This window comes from Rhinatrema bivittatum, chromosome 4 (assembly GCF_901001135.1).
Source record: "Rhinatrema bivittatum chromosome 4, aRhiBiv1.1, whole genome shotgun sequence".
Lineage (NCBI taxonomy): Eukaryota > Metazoa > Chordata > Amphibia > Gymnophiona > Rhinatrematidae > Rhinatrema > Rhinatrema bivittatum.
The window spans coordinates 354,199,275-354,219,564 of record NC_042618.1 but is presented as its reverse complement, the minus strand read 5'-3'; the positions used below and the strand labels follow the sequence as shown (position 1 = coordinate 354,219,564).

The following is a 20,290-nucleotide window of genomic DNA, read 5'->3' as shown; positions in this document are numbered from 1 at the left end:
GAATTTGTTGCCAGAGGATGTGGTTAGTACAGTTAGTATAGCGGTGTTTAAAAAAGGATTGGATGAGTTCTTGGACGAGAAGTCCATTACCTGCTATTAAGTTCACTTAGAGAATAGCCACTGCAATTAGCAATGGTAACATGGAATAAACTTAGTTTTTGGGTACTTGCCAGGTTCTTATGGCCTGGATTGGCCACTGTTGGAAACAGGATGCTGGGCTTGATGGACCCTTGGTCTGACCCAGTATGGCATTTTCTTAAGTTCTTATGGTGATCCACAACAAAAAATTAAATACAATAATTAGATACAACACTGTATCTGATTTTTCTTCTGTTTCACTATAAATGGATATGCCCTATGATCTCTATCCTGTGAAATTCAAAGGTACTTATATGAAGTAGAAAGCAATGGACCCTGTATTGATTGATACACTTTTCACTGTCATAAGTACTATTAGCACTAACACAATAGCATTGTAGGACATCTGCCCATCATGCTCACAAAGCTTCAGGGAAACCTTGAGCCCTCTCTTGATATTGATACTTGCATACCCTCTTATCCATTAATACTTCTGGAATTCCTGTCTACTTTCCATCAACAATCTCCTAACAAAGCTTAATTTGATACTTAACTCCAATAAGACAGAATTTCTGCTCATCACTCCAGATGGCAACCATTCCTCACTCAACACACACTCCTTTTCTCCTCCAGCCTTCTCCACCCAGGTCAGAAATCTTGGGGTCACCATGGACAATCTGCTGAACTACAAAACTTTCATCAATAACATCATAAAGGATTGCTTCTTTAAACTTCAATTATTAAAGAGACTAAGACCCCTATTATATTTCCATGACTTCAGATATGTTCTACAAACAATAATATTCTCGAAAATAGATTATTGTAACTCTTTACTGCTTGGTCTACCCGCTAACACTTTGAAACCTCTACAATTATTACAAAATGCCACTGCGAGGATTCTAACCAAATCCAACAAAAGGGAACATATTACACCCATCTTAAAGAACCTTCACTGGCTCCCCATCAATCAGAGAATCTTCTATAAAACCATAACAATAATCCACAAAGTCATCAAAAACTCTTCTCCAATTGAACTCACCGTCCCTTTACAACTTCACACCTCTTCCCGTCCAACGAGGCTAGCCCAGAGAGGCACGCTTAAGGCCCATCCGCTCAAAACTTCTCTTAGTAAAAGAGCTCTTTCCACCGCTGGACCTAAACTCTGGAACTCTCTCCCTCCTGACCTGAGATTGGAACAATCGACTCCCACCTTTAAAAAGAGACTCAAGACTTGGTTGTTTAATCAAGCATTCTCCTAATCCCAATAACTATTCTGATCTTTTCAATATTCGACCTCAGGCCCAACTCATTCAATTCCGAACATATATTCTCCTAAATTATTTTGTTGTTTAAATTGTACTCTCCTTACTCCGTTGAAGTTATTTATTGTTCTCATTAAGTTATTTTATTTTATTTTTCCAAGTTAAATCTTCCCTGTTCTCTGTAAGACATTATTCTACATTCTGTCAATTTTATTGTTACAATGTAAACCGAATTGATTAGTAACTTTGTTGCTAGAACTTCGGTATATAAAACTGTTAAATAAATAAATAAAATAAATAAGTTCTTAAACACTAAGATGTTTCAGTTAACTCATAGGGCCAAATTATTTCACAGCCTTCCTTAGCCTAATTATGAAGAAACCCTCCAATGTTTTTAAATTAATGCATCCTTAAATAGTTTGCATGTCTGCTTTCTGGTTCACCCTAATCAAGGAATCTTGGTTACGTTTTCATTAAAGAGTTGCTTAGCTTAATTTAAAAAAGGACAGCATTACAAATTAATGATGACAGATCCAATTTGGTGGTGCTGGTGGGCGGGGGAAGAGTGTTGGACTCAGTTTAATGATTACCATTAGATACAGTAAAAAGAACAGATGTTGGCTGCACATAAAAAGCTGATGACTTTGTCTTCTGGATCTGGGCTGGCTTAACCATTTGGCAAACTAGGCAGTCACATAGGGCAGCAGCTTCATGCAGATGCTGAACAGCAATTGCAGCCATAGGAAAACAACAGTGCCCTTTATGGTGTGGTATGTTTGCTATTTAAGTTCTGACTGCCCTTTGCAGGATTTTGTGTTACTTCACAAAGTGTCTTGTAATGGAGAGACTTTGTGTCACTGTTACTGTTGTGTCACTATTACTGTTTGTGTCACTGTTACTGTTCTTTCCCTCCATAAAAATTTATTTTGAGTAAACACTATCTTTCAACACAAATAAAGAAAGAGAACCCTCATTGGGGGACACAATTGATTGAAATTTTGTTGTAAGACAGTTTTTCATATATCAAGAGGCGATATTTAATGCATTTTTCACTGTTACTGAGGTGACACCAGAATTTGACATTTTTTATTGTATGCTGAGTACTAAGGAGAAATATCCTATTTCAGCCTAGCACGATTTCAGAGATTTACTTTAGCAAATGTGGTATGGATTTCTTTTAGTTTATAAATATACATATTTATTAACTTTATTTGCAGTCTATCCCCCCAAAATCACAGATACATTCATCAGACATTGTGACATGATTTCTGAAACCAGTTTATATTATGGATATGTGTATGTTTGTGCTTGTGGGGTTCCCACCCCCCTGGGGCCTGCAGAGGAGACTTGCAGCAGTGCACTTGAATGCTGCGCCTGTGGAACTCCCATCCCCTGTGGGCCAACAAGGAACATCAAGGTGCTGTCAATAGAAAATAAAAGAAGACCCAGAGAGGGGGAGGATGGGAAGGGGGGCTGAGGGAGAAAGAGCAGAGGGAAAGGGGTGAGTGAGAGGGGGAGAAAAGAGAGTCAATGAGCGGGGAGGGAAGGAAGGGTGAGTGAGTGAGAGGGAAAAGAAGTAAGGGTGAGAAGGGATGAAAGATGAAGGAGGGAAGAGTTAAGAGGTGAGAAGAAACGGGTGAATAAGAGGTGAAAGGAAGGAAGGTATGAGAGGTGGAAGAGAGGAAAAGGGTGTGAGGCGAGGGGTGAATGAGCAGAGAAAGGAGAGGGAAGAGGGGTGAGAAGAGAGAATTGATTGAGCAGGGAGAAGAATGAAGGGTTGAGAAGAGAGGGGTGAATGAGTGGGAAGAGGGTAAGAGTTGGAGGGAAGGAAGAGGGGTGAGAAGAGTGGTGAATAAATGGGGAAGGAAGAATGGTGAGAAGAAAGGGGTGAATGAGCGGGAAGACAAGGGTGAGAGTTGGAGGGGAATGAAGAGGGGTGAGAAGAGAGCAGTGAATAGATGGGGAGGGGAAGGAAGAGCGATGAAAAGAGAGAGGTGAATGAGTGGGAAGAGGAGGGAAAGAGTGAAAGAGGAAGGAAGGGGTGAGAAGGATGAATAAGTAGGGAAGGCACGGAGAAAGGCACAGGCAGAGGCAAGCGTGGCTGGCGGCCAAACACCATGGAGAATGGAGAGACATCGGTGGCAGCGGCACTATGCGTGTTGTGTGACAACTTGGCCCAGGGTAACAATTCTGCCCTGCTGGTCATTCGCATATGACCGTAGGAAGGTCTTCAGCGTATGGTTGGTTCTCTCCACTTGGCCATTTGCCTGAGGGTGGTAGGCTGATGTGAAGTTCAGGGTGATGTTAAACTTTTGGCATAATGATCGCCAATATTTAGCAGCAAATTGCGGTCCTCGGTCTGAAATTATTTCCTTGGATAGACCACGCAAGCGGAAGATGTGTTTCAGAAATAACATAGTGAATTCTGGAGCTGATGGAAGGCTCCGTAGAGGAATAAAATGACCCATCTTAGAAAAGCGGTCAATGATGACCCAGATGACGGTGCTATCTTGAGACGGAGGCAGGTCAGTAATGAAATCAGTTGATTGCCTCTGTTCGAGATAACTCACCTTGTTATTACACATTGGTTTATCCATTTGTTATTACCATTTGTTATTACCTATTCATTGGCCATGTTATTACCTATTTATTGACCAGTTATTATTGACATGTTATTGCCCCTTGTTCGATGTAACCCACCCATGTTCAATGTAAACCGATGTGATATGACTTGTCATGAACGTTGGTATAAAAAAGAATTAAATAAATAAATAAAAAATATACTCGACCAAGGTTTGGTGGGTGCTGGAAGCAGTTGGAGAAGTCCCCATGGTCGACCAGTTGGAGGCTTCTGTTGAGCACATATAGGACAAGAATCAAGATAATTGCGTGAATCTTTTACCATACTGGGCCACCAGTAGAACCTCCTCAGCATCTCAAGGGTTCTAGCTCGGCCAGGATGTCTGACTAGCTTTGAATCGTGCGCCCAGCAGAGTACACGCTCACGTAATCGGCGTGGGACAACCGTCTTTCCGGCGGGTACCATGGTGGTAACCACGAAACACACAGGCTGGATCAATTATGTGTCTTGGGGAGTCTGGTGTATCCTCTGGTTTGAGGGAACGCGAAAGTGCATCTGCGCGGAGGTTCTTCAATGCTAGCTGGTAGCGCAGCTCGAAATTGAACCGTTCAAAGAACAATGCCCATCAGGCTTGTCTTGGGTTCTATAATTGTGCTTCTTTTAGGTGTTCAAGAATATGGTAAATCAGTGTTGTGCTCCTTCCAACCATGGACGCCACTCTTAGAGTGCTAGCTTGACAGCGAGAAGTTCATGATCTCCAATCATGTAATTTTGCTCTGCTGGTGAGAATTTGTGGGAATAAAAAGAGCACGGTACCAATGTACCCTTGGAGGAGTACTAACTCAACATCACCCTGGCTCTGATGGCAGATGCGTCGACCTCAATGATGAATGGGCGGTTTGGGTCTGGATGTCGCAGACAGGGACCAGAACAGAAAGTCTCCTTTAATGCGTGAAATGAGCTTGAACCTTGGGACTCCATACCCGGAAATTGGTTCCTTTTCTAGTCATTTTCTATAGTAATTTGTGAATCCGAGGAATCTCTGTAAGGCGCGGAGGCCTACTGGCTGGGGCCAGTCATGAATCCCTTGAAGCTTTTCATGATCTATAGTAAATCCTCGATCAGAGATGATATACCCCAGGAAGGGCAGACAGTTTTGTTCAAAGATGCACTTTTCCAGCTTTGTGTAGAGATGGTTCTCTCTGAGGCGTTGAAGAACTGTCCTGACGTGAGTGCGATGGAACTTAAGGTCCTTTGAGAAGATCAGGATGTCATCCAAATATACAACTACAAATGAATAAAGTAGGTCTCAGAGGATCTCATTCATTAGGCGCTGAAAGACCGAAAGGGCATTACAAAGGCCGAAAGGCATCACTATGTACTCGTAGTGGCCATCCCTGGTGTTAAAAGTGGTCTTCCAAATGTTTTCAGGCTGAATGTGTATGATGTTGTACGCCCCACGTAGATCCAGCTTCGTGAAGATCTGGGCCCCTTGCAGGTGATCAAACAATTCACTGATGAGGGGCAACGGATAACGATCCTTGCGGGTGATGGCATTGAGCCCACGATAGTCGATACATGGGCGTAATCCTCCGTCCTTCTTTTTGACGAAGAAGAAGCCCGCTCCTGCTGGAGAGTCAGAAGGTCTGATGAACCCTTTCTCTAGATTCTCTTTGATATACTCGGACATTGCTTGAGTCTCGGGAAGGGAGAGTGGATATGTCCTGCCTTTGGGAAGCATGGTGCCTGGCAGAAGTTTAATAAGGCAATTAAACTTTTGGAGTAGAGGCAGCCTTTCAGCCTTTTGCTTCGAGAAGACATCCTCGAAGTCAGAGTACTGGGCAGGTAGACCAGAGAGAGCTGTAGTCTTCAAGATGGTAACTGCTGGGAACACTTGTTTCAAGCAGTGTTTCTGGCATTGAGGGCCCCACTGAACCAGCTGGAGGGACTGCCAGTCAAATTGTGGTCCATGTATCTGGAGCCAGGGGAGCCGTAGGATGACTGGGAATTTGGAGTGTTTCAAGACATACAAGGATATTTCCTCCTCATGGAGTGTTCCCACGGTGAGGCAGAAGGCCACCGTGCGATGAGTGATTCGTCCGGGCAGATGTTCCCGTTGGATTGATGAGATGCGGAAAGGCACCTCTAGGGGTTGCAGTGGAATCTTCAGGAAGTTGACGATGTCATCCATGATGAAGCTGCCACTTGCTCCAGTGTCTATAAGAGCAGTGATGGCGAAGGAACAGGATTCCATGGAGAGGGAGATTGGAAGTAAAAGTTGGGGACCAGAGACTGTAGCGCCCAAGCTCGGAACCCCTGCCAGGCTTAGGCTTTGAAGTTTTCCGGGCAAGCTGGACAAGACTGCCATAGATGTCTGGAGGCACCGCAGTATAAGCAGAGACCTTGCTTTTTGCGCCGAAGATGCTCTTTGGGAGACAAACACCCACGGTTAACTTGCATCGGCTCTTCTGTGGATGGAGGTGGTACTGGTAGAGCCTTCAATTGAGGGCTTGGGGCACGTGCTGGACATTGAGGTCGGGGTGCTTTCATTTCTTGGTGCCGTTGCTGGAGGCGACGGTCGATTTTCCCAGCGAGGGAGATCAGGTCCTCTAGAGATATGGGAATCTCACGGACAGCGAGCTCATATTTGAGTGTGGGAGACAGGCCTTCTAGATAGAGTACCCATAGACAGTCCTCTTGCCATCCCAGTTCTGTGGCCAAAGTGTGGAATTCCACCGTAAACTCAGAGAGGGATCTTGAGCCTTGATGGAGGTGGAGAAGATGATGGCCCGCAACCGCCTGACGACCAGGGTCTTTGAAGGTTCGTTTAAAGGCGGCGATGAACTGGGACAGTTGGGTGAGGATAGGATTAGAACGTTCCCACAGTGGTGAAGCCCATGCAAGGGCCTTCCCCTCAAGGTGTGAGAGGATGAAGGTGATCTTGGTGGATTCCTTCAGGAACAATGAAGGCTGAAGGGAGAACTGCATGAAGCACTGGTTGAGGAAGCCTCGGCAGAGGCGTGGATCCCCATTGAAACGAGGAGGAGTTGGAAGAGCCAGTGATGCCTTTGGTAGTAGGGTAGAAGGCGGGCTCGCGGGGTTAGTCACTACAATGTCCTGCATTTGAGAGCGAAGCCCTTCTACCGAAGATGCTAGAGTTTCCAGAGCTCGTCGTTGCTCTTGGACAGTTGCGGTCAGACCCCAGATGGTCCATATGGCTGGAGACTCCGCCGAGTCCATGGCCTTGGCAACCTGTTGCGCCAGGAGGTGGACCCTTGGCCTGGTGCAGGATTGGTAGGTTCCCTGGTCAGACCCAGAGAGCGCCTGCCACTAGGAGGTGGAGCACAGGAGGAGACAGAGGCTAGCTGGAGCTTCACAAATAGCAACCCAGGGTTCCCTCAGGTTGAGCCCTAGGTTACCCGGGCCACCTGGTCTTAGGTGGGCCTCGCAGGATCTCTGAGAGATAAAGTTCAGGGGTGTGCCCACCACGAACAAAGGTGCGTGGTCGATGTTCAGGTCAGGTCAGCTGAAAAGTCAGCGCCTGCTTTCTTAATGTGTGCATGGCACCCGCAAGGGGGGGCACCATGCTATATTATAATTAGGGGGTTGCATTAACAAGGAGGCAGGCGGTCTGCCAGTTATGAACACTGACGCCAATAAACTTGGTGCTGGTTTTCATAACTGCAGTCCGCCAGTTATGAAAACCGACGCTGAGTTTATCACGACGCCGAGCATATCGGCATCGGTCTTCAATGCAGCCAGCTGAGTTTTTTGTTTGTTTTTTTTAACTTTTAAAAGAACTACTGAAAGCAGTTTTTTCTGCTTTTCTGTACTTCTTTTCAATGCACTCAGCTATTAACGCCTGCTCCAGGCAGGCGTTAATAACTGAGCGATAAATGTGCGTCTGAGACGCACATTTATTTTTTTGCATTTGGAGTGAATGAGTAATAGCCTCATCCACATGCTTTTGCAAGTGATGAGCGCTATCCCATTCACTCTGCATGGGACGCGTGTTAAATAGGCGCTAATCCCCCTATTGCATTAGGGGGTGGATTAGCGCCTATTTAACCTGAATCCGACTGCGAGTTATACAGTGCGCTCAGCTGAGCGCACTGTATTGCATCGGCCCCTTAGAGTGTAATGTGTGTGTGGGGGAGGGGGGGGGGAAGGAACTGCGGTGGGTAATAAGCAAGAAATATTGCACTGGGACTGGACCTACGGTGCTCACGTTATGATGACTGACAACCCAAGTGAAGCCGGCACGGTGTTTAACTGGCATATGCCACTTTTTTTTTTTTTTTTTTTTAAAGGTTTACAGCTGATTTTGCAGGTTACAGTTCTGCTGCAAACCCAGTCTAGCTGCAAATGGCTTACATCTATCCAAATTGATTTATGACCTGGCCTGCTTTGCTTCTCATTAACTCCCCTGATTCAGATTTCATGGCCACTGGTTTATCCATCTCTAGTTTCCTCACATTATACATTTATTTTACAGCTGCCTCAAGGCATAGAAGAGGGCAGATTACTCTTCTGAGATCCTTCAGACCTGGACCCCAGGTCTCTCAATGAGTTTAAGACACACAATCATACTCTTGTTTTTGAATGGATAAAAAGAGATGCTTGAATTATGTTTGCACTGTTACTGGCTTTAATAAAATACTTGCAAAACTCATAATCATGGCATCAAATCACGCCCTGTTGTGCAGAGAGCCATAGCGTGCGCACCGCGGCTCACCCTCTGCTGCAGATGCTGGCAGAGGGATGGTATATTATGGGAACTGAGGCCTTTTCATTATTACTTTACATGCTTTGGCATGTCCTAAAAATTGTCAGTATATCTGATAAAAATTGCTAAATAAATAATTTAAAAAAATACCCACTTTCTTCCCTGCCACTCTTCTATTTCCTGGACAGGATATGGAGTGATTCCTTGAGATTTATGGGAGGTGGGGGGGGGGGGGGTATGATGGGAAGGTCCCCTCTCACTGTTCTATTTCAGGGGTCATCTCGATTTCTGCAGCCAGGTCCACCCCATGTTAGTAAGGTAGGTTGCTGATCCCTGGGCTTACAAAAGGTTGAGAAACACAGCACTAAGAGGCCCATAGCTCCCTCCCAATACCACAGAAGCCCTTGGGGCTGAAGAAAAATGGCTGCTCCTGCTGCCCATTCCCTGCCAAGACAGCCTGCAGGGCCAAAGACCTGGTACTGTCTTGCTTTCTGACCTGGTTCGCAGGGCCAACAATCAGCTGTTGTGCTCTCCCCATTCCCTGCCCTCTCTCCTTCATTGCCCAAGTGACAGAAGAGTGGAAGCTGGCAGCCACCTCTATCCTCCCCCTGCCACCAGCTCCCCTCTCTCCCATGTAGTTCAAACAGATGATCTGCGTCGGAGACAGGGGACCCAGAAACAAGAGTAGGTTAGAGGCATCAGGCCACTTGTTCCATGCTCCTGTCAGTTGGGCTGCAGGGGAAGGGACTTGAAAGGTTAGAAAGATGAGGGGGGGAAGATGATTTGAGAAAAGGAGTTAGGAGACCGACAAGAGGAAATTAGCAAAAAAAAAAAAGAGATGAGGACCAATGTGATTAGAAAAATGCTCGGACAAGAAAGACGAAAAAAGTCTTTTATTTTCAGTTCACTGACTGGAATATGTCAGCTTTGGGAATGTGCGTATCTGATATATTTGCATTTTGCACAGTTCAGGAGGAAATGTTTTTTATTTCTCTGGTGTTGTACTGCATGCAGAGTCAGGCTTCTTGGGGTTTTCATTCCACTTTTTCTTTACATGCTTCGATTTCTAATGTGTGCTCCCTTATTCTGTATTTGACAAAGATCTGCTCATGTTCCGTATGTGTGACAGTGGCGAAGGATTTTGCTAGTGTTTAGTTTCTGTGTAAGGATCTGTAGCAGTCCAACATGTTCTGTTTTCCCAGAAGGAGATGTACTGGTATTCTAGGTGCTGTTACTATATCTCAGTGCTGCGTTTTTATAGGAAGGATTGTTGCTGTGCAAATCCTGGGTATTTGTGCTGTTATGGTATGGCAGATTTAATACAAAGATTCTCAATTGTTTTTGGAAGGGTTTTATGGTGCATCAGAATGTGCCTGGTACTGGAGGGAATTTGCTGTGCTGTTAATAAGATCTAGAACCGAATTAATTTAATATAATAAAAAAATAACACTCCTTTTTCAACCCCTACAAGGTAGAGATTACTAATCAATTGGGTAGAGGCCAAGGATCACATCCATACAGACCTTAGGGCCTCACTTGTGTCTGGTTATAGATTATAAATAGTAATAGTGTTTTGAATTTTAAACAGCCCTCCATCCATTTAACAGTGCCTCCCAGCTCGTGATGCCGTGCGTTGAGTACAGAAAGAGAGTACGCCATAGCTGGCCATAGATGTCAAATTGCCTGCTTACGACTCTGCTATTATACTGCCACAATCAGAAGCATATCCTTGACACTACAGAAAGGCATTTAAAAATAGATTTTTTTTTTTTTTTACCATGCAATTTCCTACTGCTTCTATGGGATTTCAGCTCAATTAGAACAAGCCTTTGTTGGGCTAAACTGCCATTAGCTTTCACTTGCTACTATTGGGCTTTTTCTACTACTTTATAACCACCACCGCCTCTCCCCAACTACAGCAACCATTGCAATAAAAGTCCTTGGCTAGGAGCCACAGACCACTGCGCCCTCTGGAACCTGGTACTTATACACTCAAGGCGTCACCCTTGAGTAATGGCTGAAATTCCCTCACCCTAAGGGCTATGAACATTGCCTCCGCAGCATGGCTGGCCCCGGGGAGCAGAAGCTGCATGTTGGAATTCAACCTGGGTCTTCCGTATGGCACCGTGCAGCACTGCCACTGACCCACCAGCCCGGTCCCAGGAAGTTTTAAAAATAGACGGTATTGGTGCATGAGACTTGATTTTTGTTGACGCTATTATAGGGGGGGGGGGCACTTCCATTCCTTGAGAGCCACAACCAGGCCTGGTTTTCAGGATCTCCACAATGAATATGCATGAGATCGGTTTGCATGCACTGCCACCACTGTATGTAAATCTCTCTTATGCATATTTATGGTGGATATCCTGAACACCTGGCCTGTTTGTGGTTCTTGAGGACTGGAGTTGGCCACTACTGGGCTATTGCATGCCAACCGACTGCTCCATGGTGGCAGTTTTTGCGAACGTTTCAAAATTTGCTGGTCAGCTGACCTAATCTTACAATGCATGAGATTTGCAAAGTTGGCATGCACAATTAAAAAATATTCAAGTGCCTGATGCCCTTGCCAGCTGTGCATGGGATGAGTTCCCTATGCCTCTGGGTTCCAACTGCTGGCTTCTCCCAGTGCTCTCACTTCTCCAGCTCTCTTGCCTTCAGCGGCTGGCAGGGTGGGCTCAGTCTGCCGTTACACACACCCTTCCATGTCAACCTTCAGGCAAATTTTGGGAAGGCTTAGTAATGAAGAAAATGTTAAGCTTTGTAGATAACGGATACAGAAAATTTTCCCTCATAAACATCCCAGAGCCCAACTGCATAAAGCATAGTTCTTTATTATATTATTATGGTTTGGATTTAATTTATTAATTTCCATTTTTAATCCCCCGTCCACTGTGCCAGGTGATGTACAAAACCTAATAAAAATATACATCAAAACTAACATAAACAAAGCATAAAATACAATACATTATCATTAAATAAACAAAAAACAAATATAAGACCAATATAATAATCACAGATAAACAAATTAAACCCAGCTCAAACATCATATCTTTTCATACTGTAAACATTTCAAATATTCATATCCATTTCTAAGCCCACTGTACATTATGAGAATTCTAGGTATAAATCATAATCATAATTATAATTATAGGTATAAAAGCATCAATTACCTTTGATGGCAAAAACTCCATGACAGAAGTCCTTGAAGTTTAGTTTACCCAGGTCATGTGGATCCAAGTACTTAGCAAGTTTCTCCACCTAAGAAAAACATGAAAGACTTTACTATCTGTGACCTTAGTTTGGTTTTTCATATTTCTTTCTATGAGCAGATGATTTAAAATAGTTTTTATGAGATAGGAGAGACAGATCCTCCAAATCTGTCATATGCTGATTGTGATCCACAGACCTCATGGCTAGCAATCTGTGATCCATTTGGGTTTCTGGAACCCCACTTTGTGTTTCCCAAATCATGTTATGTGATTCAGTAGAAGTACTTATAGCTACATCACTAAATCAATTTCAAAGTCAATTTAGCAGAAAAAAGAGATATTTAATTTAATTTCTGATTTATATTCCCCCTTTTGTGACTGGTCAGTCACTACAAAGCAGATTACATTCAGAAGGCTCACAATCTAAGGGCCTCATTAACTAAGTCACGGTATTTTTATCAGAGGGCATATATCGTGGGGCTTATTCAGCAGCAGTACTCGGCATAGCCACTTTGTAAATCCTGCAGTATTTTCCCCAGCGGTAAAATACCATGGCATTACTTGCCCCCTAAATTCCACACAATGGCGGCTCCCAGGACTGTGAGGCTGTCATGCCTTAAAGGGGCCGACTGACCCTAAAACCCCCCACCAAGAATGTCATGGGTCTCCATAGACCCCTTTTCCCAACCCACCTCTCTCTCCTCTGGCTGTTCCTAGAGGTGGACAAAGTGGGGAAAAAAAAAAAAGGCAAGTGTAAAATACCTCTGGGGCCAGCCTTCCACCCCAACCTACCTTCTGGTGCCACCCTGGACATGCAAAAGTAGCCCTGATGATCAAGTAGGGATCTAGAGTGCTCCCTAAACTTTGGACCTTGTGGTGGTCATTTTCCAAAATGGCACCAGCTGGCCAGCAATTTGCCATTGGCTCATCACATGATAGGGATAGCCGGTACCATTTTGGAAAAGGGGCACCATAGGGACTGGAGCCTAGGAGGCACTCCAAAAGCCCCCACTAGATAACCAGGGCTACTTTTGTAAGTCCAGGGGGCTCCGGATGGTGGGCTAACATGGAGGGCTGACTTCTGGAGGACAATTTTTAGTCAAAGGGGAGGGGTTGGGGGGCAGGGCATGTCCTCAAACGTATTTTACATAAAATCTTTTTTTTTTTCACTTTTGACTGTCTAAAAGGGTGGTGGGGGTAGGGTGGAAAAGGTAGTTTACAAAAAACCCTGGGAACTTTAACATACTTAATTTGGGGAAGGTGTTACTCAGAGCCAATTGGCCCCTTTTAAGGCATGACCCCAGGAGTATCGGAAGATGTGCTAGAATCCCGATGCTCTTAGGGAAGTTAACTACAACTCTTGAATTGTAGCTAATTTCTATTCAATAACACAGCTTGTGATTTTTGAATTTGCAAATTTTAGGGTAGTAATGAGATGATTAGCATTCATTTTCATACGAATCAGCTCATTAGCATATGCATAGAGCCTGGAACAGGATAATATATGGTCGGTATATAAAACCTGTAAATAAATAAATACATTTTAAATAACGTGTGTTATCTCTGTGTTAGGCCACATGCTGCATCGTAAACGGTCTAACGTGGCTTGGTAAACGAAGCAATGAAAAAGTGACTTCCCCAATGGTCTGATTATAGAGCTACACACAAGGAAAGTGCTAATCCAAGAATTTTAAGCTGATGGCCATATTTAGGATCAGAAAGGAAATGTTTCATTCCTGGAGAACTGGCAATACCTACAGATGACTACAGATGTGCTACCCTTTAAAACAAAGAGGTAGGCGATCTATGATACCGTCAGGTGAACACAAAAGGAATAGATGCCGTTATCTTTTCCAAATACTTTATTGATGCAGAGACGTTCCAGATAAATTGCCCGACTCTGGCCGAGTTTCGCGGCCTTCTAGCCGCTGCCTCAGGGGCTCCAAAATTCAAATCATTAATAATGTTTGATCCACTCAAATCAGATAATGTGCCAACGATGATAAAACAACTTCACAACGATGGGTCCAAACACAGATTTGTGTGTAAACCGCAGTCTCTGTGTTTGGACCCATCGTTGTGAAGTTGTTTTATCATCGTTGGCACATTATCTGATTTGAGTGGATCAAACATTATTAATGATTTGAATTTTGGAGCCCCTGAGGCAGCGGCTAGAAGGCCGCGAAACTCGGCCAGAGTCGGGCAATTTATCTGGAACGTCTCTGCATCAATAAAGTATTTGGAAAAGATAACGGCATCTATTCCTTTTGTGTTCACCTACCCTTTAAAACGACATTAATAGAAAACACAACAAAAAGTGTTTCATTTTGTGTGATTTCCATCTGAAACAAGACAAAAGAAAAAGACAATGACATTTTGTTTCATTTTGTTTTGTCATTTTAGTGCTTGCTGAATTGTTTTAATGAAAGCTAAAATGACAAAATTAAATGAACAAAAAGAAACAAAAAATGAAATTATTAGAACATGAAATTAAATTTTCCTACATACATACCCCTATAGCTGAGTTAGTGAAGAACATGGACTTTGTTAACTGGTAAAACAGCTTTCCTAGCTGCCTGTGTTTATTTGTTTATTCTTAGATTTATTAAACCATTTTTCCCAAGAGCTCATGGTGGACTTGTTGAATAGCCCTAGCTTATAATCCTAACACTCCCTTCATGGATAACTGTGATTGTAAATATCAAGAGGTAAACAAATATAGAGGTATTACAGGTTCACTGCCTGCTTGCAGCAAAACACAAAATCAGAATCCCCCAAGGCCTTTTCCCTGGGGGAATTCCAAACTCTGAAACTCAAACAGGGCCAATATCCTCCAAGCACATCTCCCTGAGTGGGACTTGTGGCCCTGAACACAAAACCCAAACCAGCATTCTGCAAGCAGCCCTCCTCCCCATCAGGATCTGTTAAACTCAAAGCACCACACACTCACACTCTGAGACAGCCCACAGTACATTCCAGAATAGCAATGTTTTATTATATGCCCAGTAGAAGGCAATGCAGCAAAAGGTATTACACATACACAGAGTAAAGGCAATAGTTACAATAAAGCAATGCCATACTTCCCTTTCTCTGTTATCTCAAGATCCGAAGGACGGCATAGGCTCTGTTTCTTCTAATTGTTTGACTACAAAATCTTTCTCTCCCTTCATTATATCCCTCTTTCTGTTTGTCTATCTGAAACCATGTTTTGAGAAATGCAAAACAAATTACTTTTCTTGTGATTCTGCACATATGCTATTTACCTCTTATGTTCTCACAGTTATTAGTCATGTGATGTGTGTAATTGTAGGAACCCTGAGTCCACTAAGGCCTAGCTTCTGATTACATCCTTAGCCAGAGTATTCACATTCAGGGTAAGTAATTCCATTACAAGGAGCTGTAAGAAATTATTATTTTTTAAGTACATAAATATACCTAATCCAATATATTTTTCTATTGTACTCTGGAGGAATATTCCTTTAAAACATTTTTGTAAAGTTAAAAAATGTTTTATGAAATATATTTTATAGTTTTCAGGATCATTTAAAAGTTGGTGCTGCTGCTCATATGTCTCAAACTTGTTAATTCAACCAACTTTGCTATAGATTTGGAAAAGTATTCAAAGACCAAACATCTTAGAGCTGTTTCCTCTCAAGCCACATCCCATTTTTTGGGTAAGGAATCCTTTCATTATTTAGTATTATTTATTATTGTATTACTTCATTATCTGGTTAAGGAATCATTTCATTATTCAAGATAATGAAAAGTACTGTGATAGAAAAATATTAAACTTTTTAATTGAAGATCATAGCAAACTAGCCATAATGCAAAATTTGGTAGCCTGTTTTTGAAATTCCCCTTGATATTTATTTACAAACATTTGATATTTCACTATATTGCCAGAGATGGTCTCAAAGCATATTACAGTCAATAAAAGGATTAACAAGTATATTCATAGAGATACTAGATAGCACTGTATGAACTAAGAAAACAAACATTTAGGGGAAGGGAAACTTTGTTCTTCTTACTGAGCCCACAATTGGAAGGCTTGGTTTAATAACCATGCCTATGCTTTTTTTTTTTTTTTTGGAAGCTGGGATAGTTTGGTTCTAGAAAGATGGATAGTGGAACCTCATTCCAGATTCTGGAAGCATAGCAACTGAAGTCTTATACAGTTGAGTTTAGTGTAAGTAAGGGGTGAAGAGGACAAGAGGGCCTTTGTTTTAAGGTCAGAGCTCTCTAGCAGGGGTGTAGAAAGCAAAGAGACGGGTGCCTGTTTGTTCACGCATTTGAAGACTAAGCACAGGGTTTTGAATTTAATCCTGTTTCAATCAGTGGTCAGTATAGTTTGTGAAGGATGGGCCTTATGTGATCCGTTGACTTGGCCTTTACCAAGATTCTGGCTGCCGTGTTCTGAACAAGTTGTAGTCATTATAAGCAGGTCTGGGAGATACCATTCAGTAAAGAGTTACTGTAATCTAATCAACTGGTGATTAATATGTGTAAAACGGAAGCAAGGTTATGCTGGTCGAAGTAATTACACAATTGCTGAATCTGATGGAGGTACATAAAGCAGGCTTGTACAACCTTGGAGACGTGGGATTTCATTGTGAGTTTAGGGTCCAATTATACCCCTAGGCTTCACAACAAGTCAGTGGCCTGGAAGGGGGTCCCAAATAGAAGGGTATGGACTGTAGGGGTGACCTTGGATGCTTAACCAGAAGAGTTCAGATTTGGAGGGGTTGAGTTTGAGTGTACAATTGTTGTTGGGCTACTGCTGTGAAACAGTTGTTGAGACTGGTGATGGGAGAGGTTTGGTTTCAATTTTGACATAAAGTAGATGTCATTTGCAAATAAGTGACAATCAATGCTGTAAGATAGGATCAGGTTGCAGATAGGACTGATGTAGATGATGAAGAGAGTTGGGAAAGAACAGAGCCCTGAGATACTCCACTAGCAAGGTTTTTAGAGGTGGACTGTTTGTTGACCTACATGACAGATTGGATTCTGTTGATTAGAAAAGATTCAAATCATTTAAGGGCAGTACTATCATTTTTAATATACTTTAGATGCTGAATCAAGAGACTGATCAACTGCATCAAATGCTGAAGAATGATTTAGTAAGACTGGGATAGTGTCACCTCCTTGATCTGCATTTAGATGAATGCCATTTGTGATGTCCAATAGGACAGATTCAGTGCTGTGGCCTTTTCTAAAGCTGGACTGATGGGGGTGCAAGATGTTTCTCTCCTCAAGGAAGACAAGCAGTTGGGAGTAGACTACTTTTTCTACGAGATTGTATAAGAAAAGAAAGATGGAGACTGGGCAGTAGTTATTGATTATCTTAGGGTCAGAGCCTGGTTTCTTCAGAATAGGCTTGATTATTGCTTTTTTTAGTGTGTCAGAAAGGAAATCTTGAGTCAAGGTGGTATTGATTATATTGGAAAGCCACAGGGCTAGACCTTGCTTTTAATTTATTTAATTACTTATACAATTTAGATCCCACTGATCCACAAATCTCAGCAGGTAACAGAAAATATACAAATAAAATACAATCAAACAGCAATAAACTATTAAACATATCAGCAACTGTACAGTAAAACAAAGTCAACATGAAACAGAATGGCTATGCAACCAAACTTAGAGGGTCCTAGACTGTAGTCAATGTTGTGAATGACCCTTGGGGAAATTGGGTCTAGTGGACTAAAGGATTGGCTAATTCTTAGGAGGTTATTTTCCACCTCTTGGGGGGTGATGGTTCTGAAGGTTGGCAATGTAGTGTTGTCTGTGGAAAGTTGAGATGTGTCTGTAGTTAAAGAGTGTGAGGCTATTGGAAGAGATGAGAAGGAGGTACAGTTCGCAAAGGAAGAATGTATAGCCAGGATTTTATCCATGAAGAATTTAGCAAAGTCCTCTGCTGTGTGGCCACTTGCGAGGGTAGTGGTGGTTTGAGAAATAGGTTTGGAGATCTTCTGTACTAGTTCAAACAGTTTATGGGGGTGGTTCATAGAGAGTTCTAATTGTTTGGCAATGTAGGCCTTTTTTGCCTGATGAATGGCTGGTTTGTATTTCTTGGCGTGTTTCTTGCAGTTGTGAAGATTTGTGTCTGTTTTATGTTTAAGCCAAGCTAGTGTGATTGCTGTTTCAGGAGTAGAAGACCCTTGTGGAACCTTGAAGAGTTTCCTCGGCATCCAGTTTGTGTTGCGGGAGCGCTAGGGAGCGGTCCCAATTCTGGGGAGGTTAGTGTGTGCCCTTGGACCACGGCGCGAATGCAGAGAGCTCCAACGAAGCGACGAGGCAGGCAAGGCGTGTCCAAGCACGGGCAGATAGGCTGAAGACCAGGAGCTCTGACCACTGCCAAACCTGAGCGCATCGGGAGAGACCCAACAACGCAATGCTGGTTTCTGGGGTAGCCCTCCGGGCACTCGATAGCGCTTTCGGACCCGCCGCCTGGAAATGGCAGATGCGACAGGATGGACAGAGGTCAAGGACAGGCAATGGTACTGGAACAAGACAAAGACACTTGGAGACATGGTCGGCGAAGGTACTTGGAGACATGGTCGGACGAGAACACTAGGCAAGAAGGCAAGGCTGAGGCTAGGCTGAGGCTAGGCCGCGGAGGTGGAAGCAGGACGTTGGCGGCCCCGACCGCTGCAGGAGGAGTGATGGCGTCAGGAGAGCAGGCAAGCTGGAGGTGAAGGTGAGAGGCTGCTCGCAGGCCTAGCCGCGAGCAGAATCATAACAGCACACCCTCCTCAAAGGACCCCCTCCACAAGACTGCTTTTCTGAGACTTGGACGGTTTGACGAAGTGGAGATGGAATACGCAAGGCCACATCTTGGGTGAGACAATCTCGAACTGAAGCTCGATGATACTGGCGATGAGGGTAGACTTAGCACTGGATGTGGAAACCTGGGCGCAGGTGCCTCCTGTAGGTCATATGAAACCCAGGCAGAGGAGCCAACATCGTAATGAGAAGAACGAGGATGGCAGGTGCTTCCTGCAGGTTGTGAGGAAAAATATACCTGGGTCTTATAGGTGCTTCAGGAAGGTTCGTGGCTATCAAGTGGGTGCAGGCACCTCCTGCAGGTCGTAGACAAGACACACAAATCTTCCAAAAAAAAAAAAAAATTGAGAAGAAAAAATTTCTAGAAACAAACTCTTGAAAGTCCAAAACATGAGCCAGACACAGCAACACCCTCACCGGACACTTGGCCTTCACAATCTGTTGTGAGAGGCTGCTTGCGGGCCTAGCCATGAACAGAATCATAACAGTTTGCCTGAGTTTCAGTGGAGCTATGGTGTTTATTGCTGTAGAAGATGTGTTGTTCCATTGCTGGACTAGGGCTTCTGGTGGGTCAGTGGGTGTTAGCATTTTAGTTATGTTGAGTTGTTTTATATTGTCACTTGTGATGGAGGATAGGTTCTTGGATGGTGGCTTTGGTGAGGGGGCAAGATGGGTTTGTTTTGGGATAAGAATGTTGGCTCGTACCAAAAGGGAAACTGATAAAATGAGAAAAATTGTTAGAAAAAAACTGAAATGTGCAGCTGAAAATTTAAAAGTGTACAACAGGAGTGGACATTGTTTAAAAATACCATGTTAGACACTCCGTCCAGATTTATTCCACGCATTAAGAAAGATGGAAGGAAGGCAAAATGATTACTAGCATGGTTAAAAGGTGAGGTGAAAGAGGCTATTTTAGCCAAAAAAAACCATCCTTCAAAAATTGGAAGAAGGATCAATCTGAAGAAAATAGGAAAAAGCATAAGCACTGTCAAGTTAAGTGTAAAACATTGATAAGTCAGGCTAAGAGAGAATTTGAAATGAAGTTAGCTACAGAGGCAAAAACTCATAATAAAAACTTTTAAAAATATATCCAAAGCAGGGAACTGCAAGGGAGTCAGTTGGACCGATAGATGATTGAGGGACTCTTAGAGAAGATAAGGTCATTGCAGAAAGACTAAATTAATTATTTGGTTCTGTGTTTACTAACGATGTTGGGGAGATACTGGTTCCAGAGATGATTTTCAAGAGTGATGAGTTAGATGAACTGAACCAAATCACTGTGAACCTGGAAGATATAGTAGGCCAGATTGACAACTAAAGAGTAGCAAATCACCTGGACCGGATGGTATGCACCCCAGGGTTCTGAAAGAACTAAAAAATGAAATTTCAGATCTATTAGTTAAAATTGGTAACCTATCATTAAAATCATCCATTGTGCCTGAAGACTGGAGGGTTGCCAATGTAACCCCAATATTTAAAAAGGGCTCCAGGAATTATCCGGTGACCCTGACTTCATTGCTGGGAAAAATAGTGGAAAATATTCCAAAGATCAAAATCACAGAGCTTATAGAAAGACATGGTTTAATGGAACACAGCATGGATTTACCCAAGGGAAGTCTTGCCTCACAAATCTGCTTCATTTTTTGAA

At 43.2% G+C, this 20,290-nt stretch overlaps 1 protein-coding gene across 1 annotated transcript in view; it reads right to left on the bottom strand.

The window, feature by feature from the left end:
* The window catches only part of RAB11FIP4 (RAB11 family interacting protein 4), a 351,994-nt gene that overhangs the window by 266,831 nt on the left and 64,873 nt on the right, over nt 1–20,290 (bottom strand). Inside the window, exon 2 of the mRNA XM_029600704.1 lies at nt 11,818–11,905. Within this exon, the coding sequence (XP_029456564.1) occupies nt 11,818–11,905 (88 nt within the window). The remainder of the gene's footprint in view (nt 1–11,817; nt 11,906–20,290) is intronic.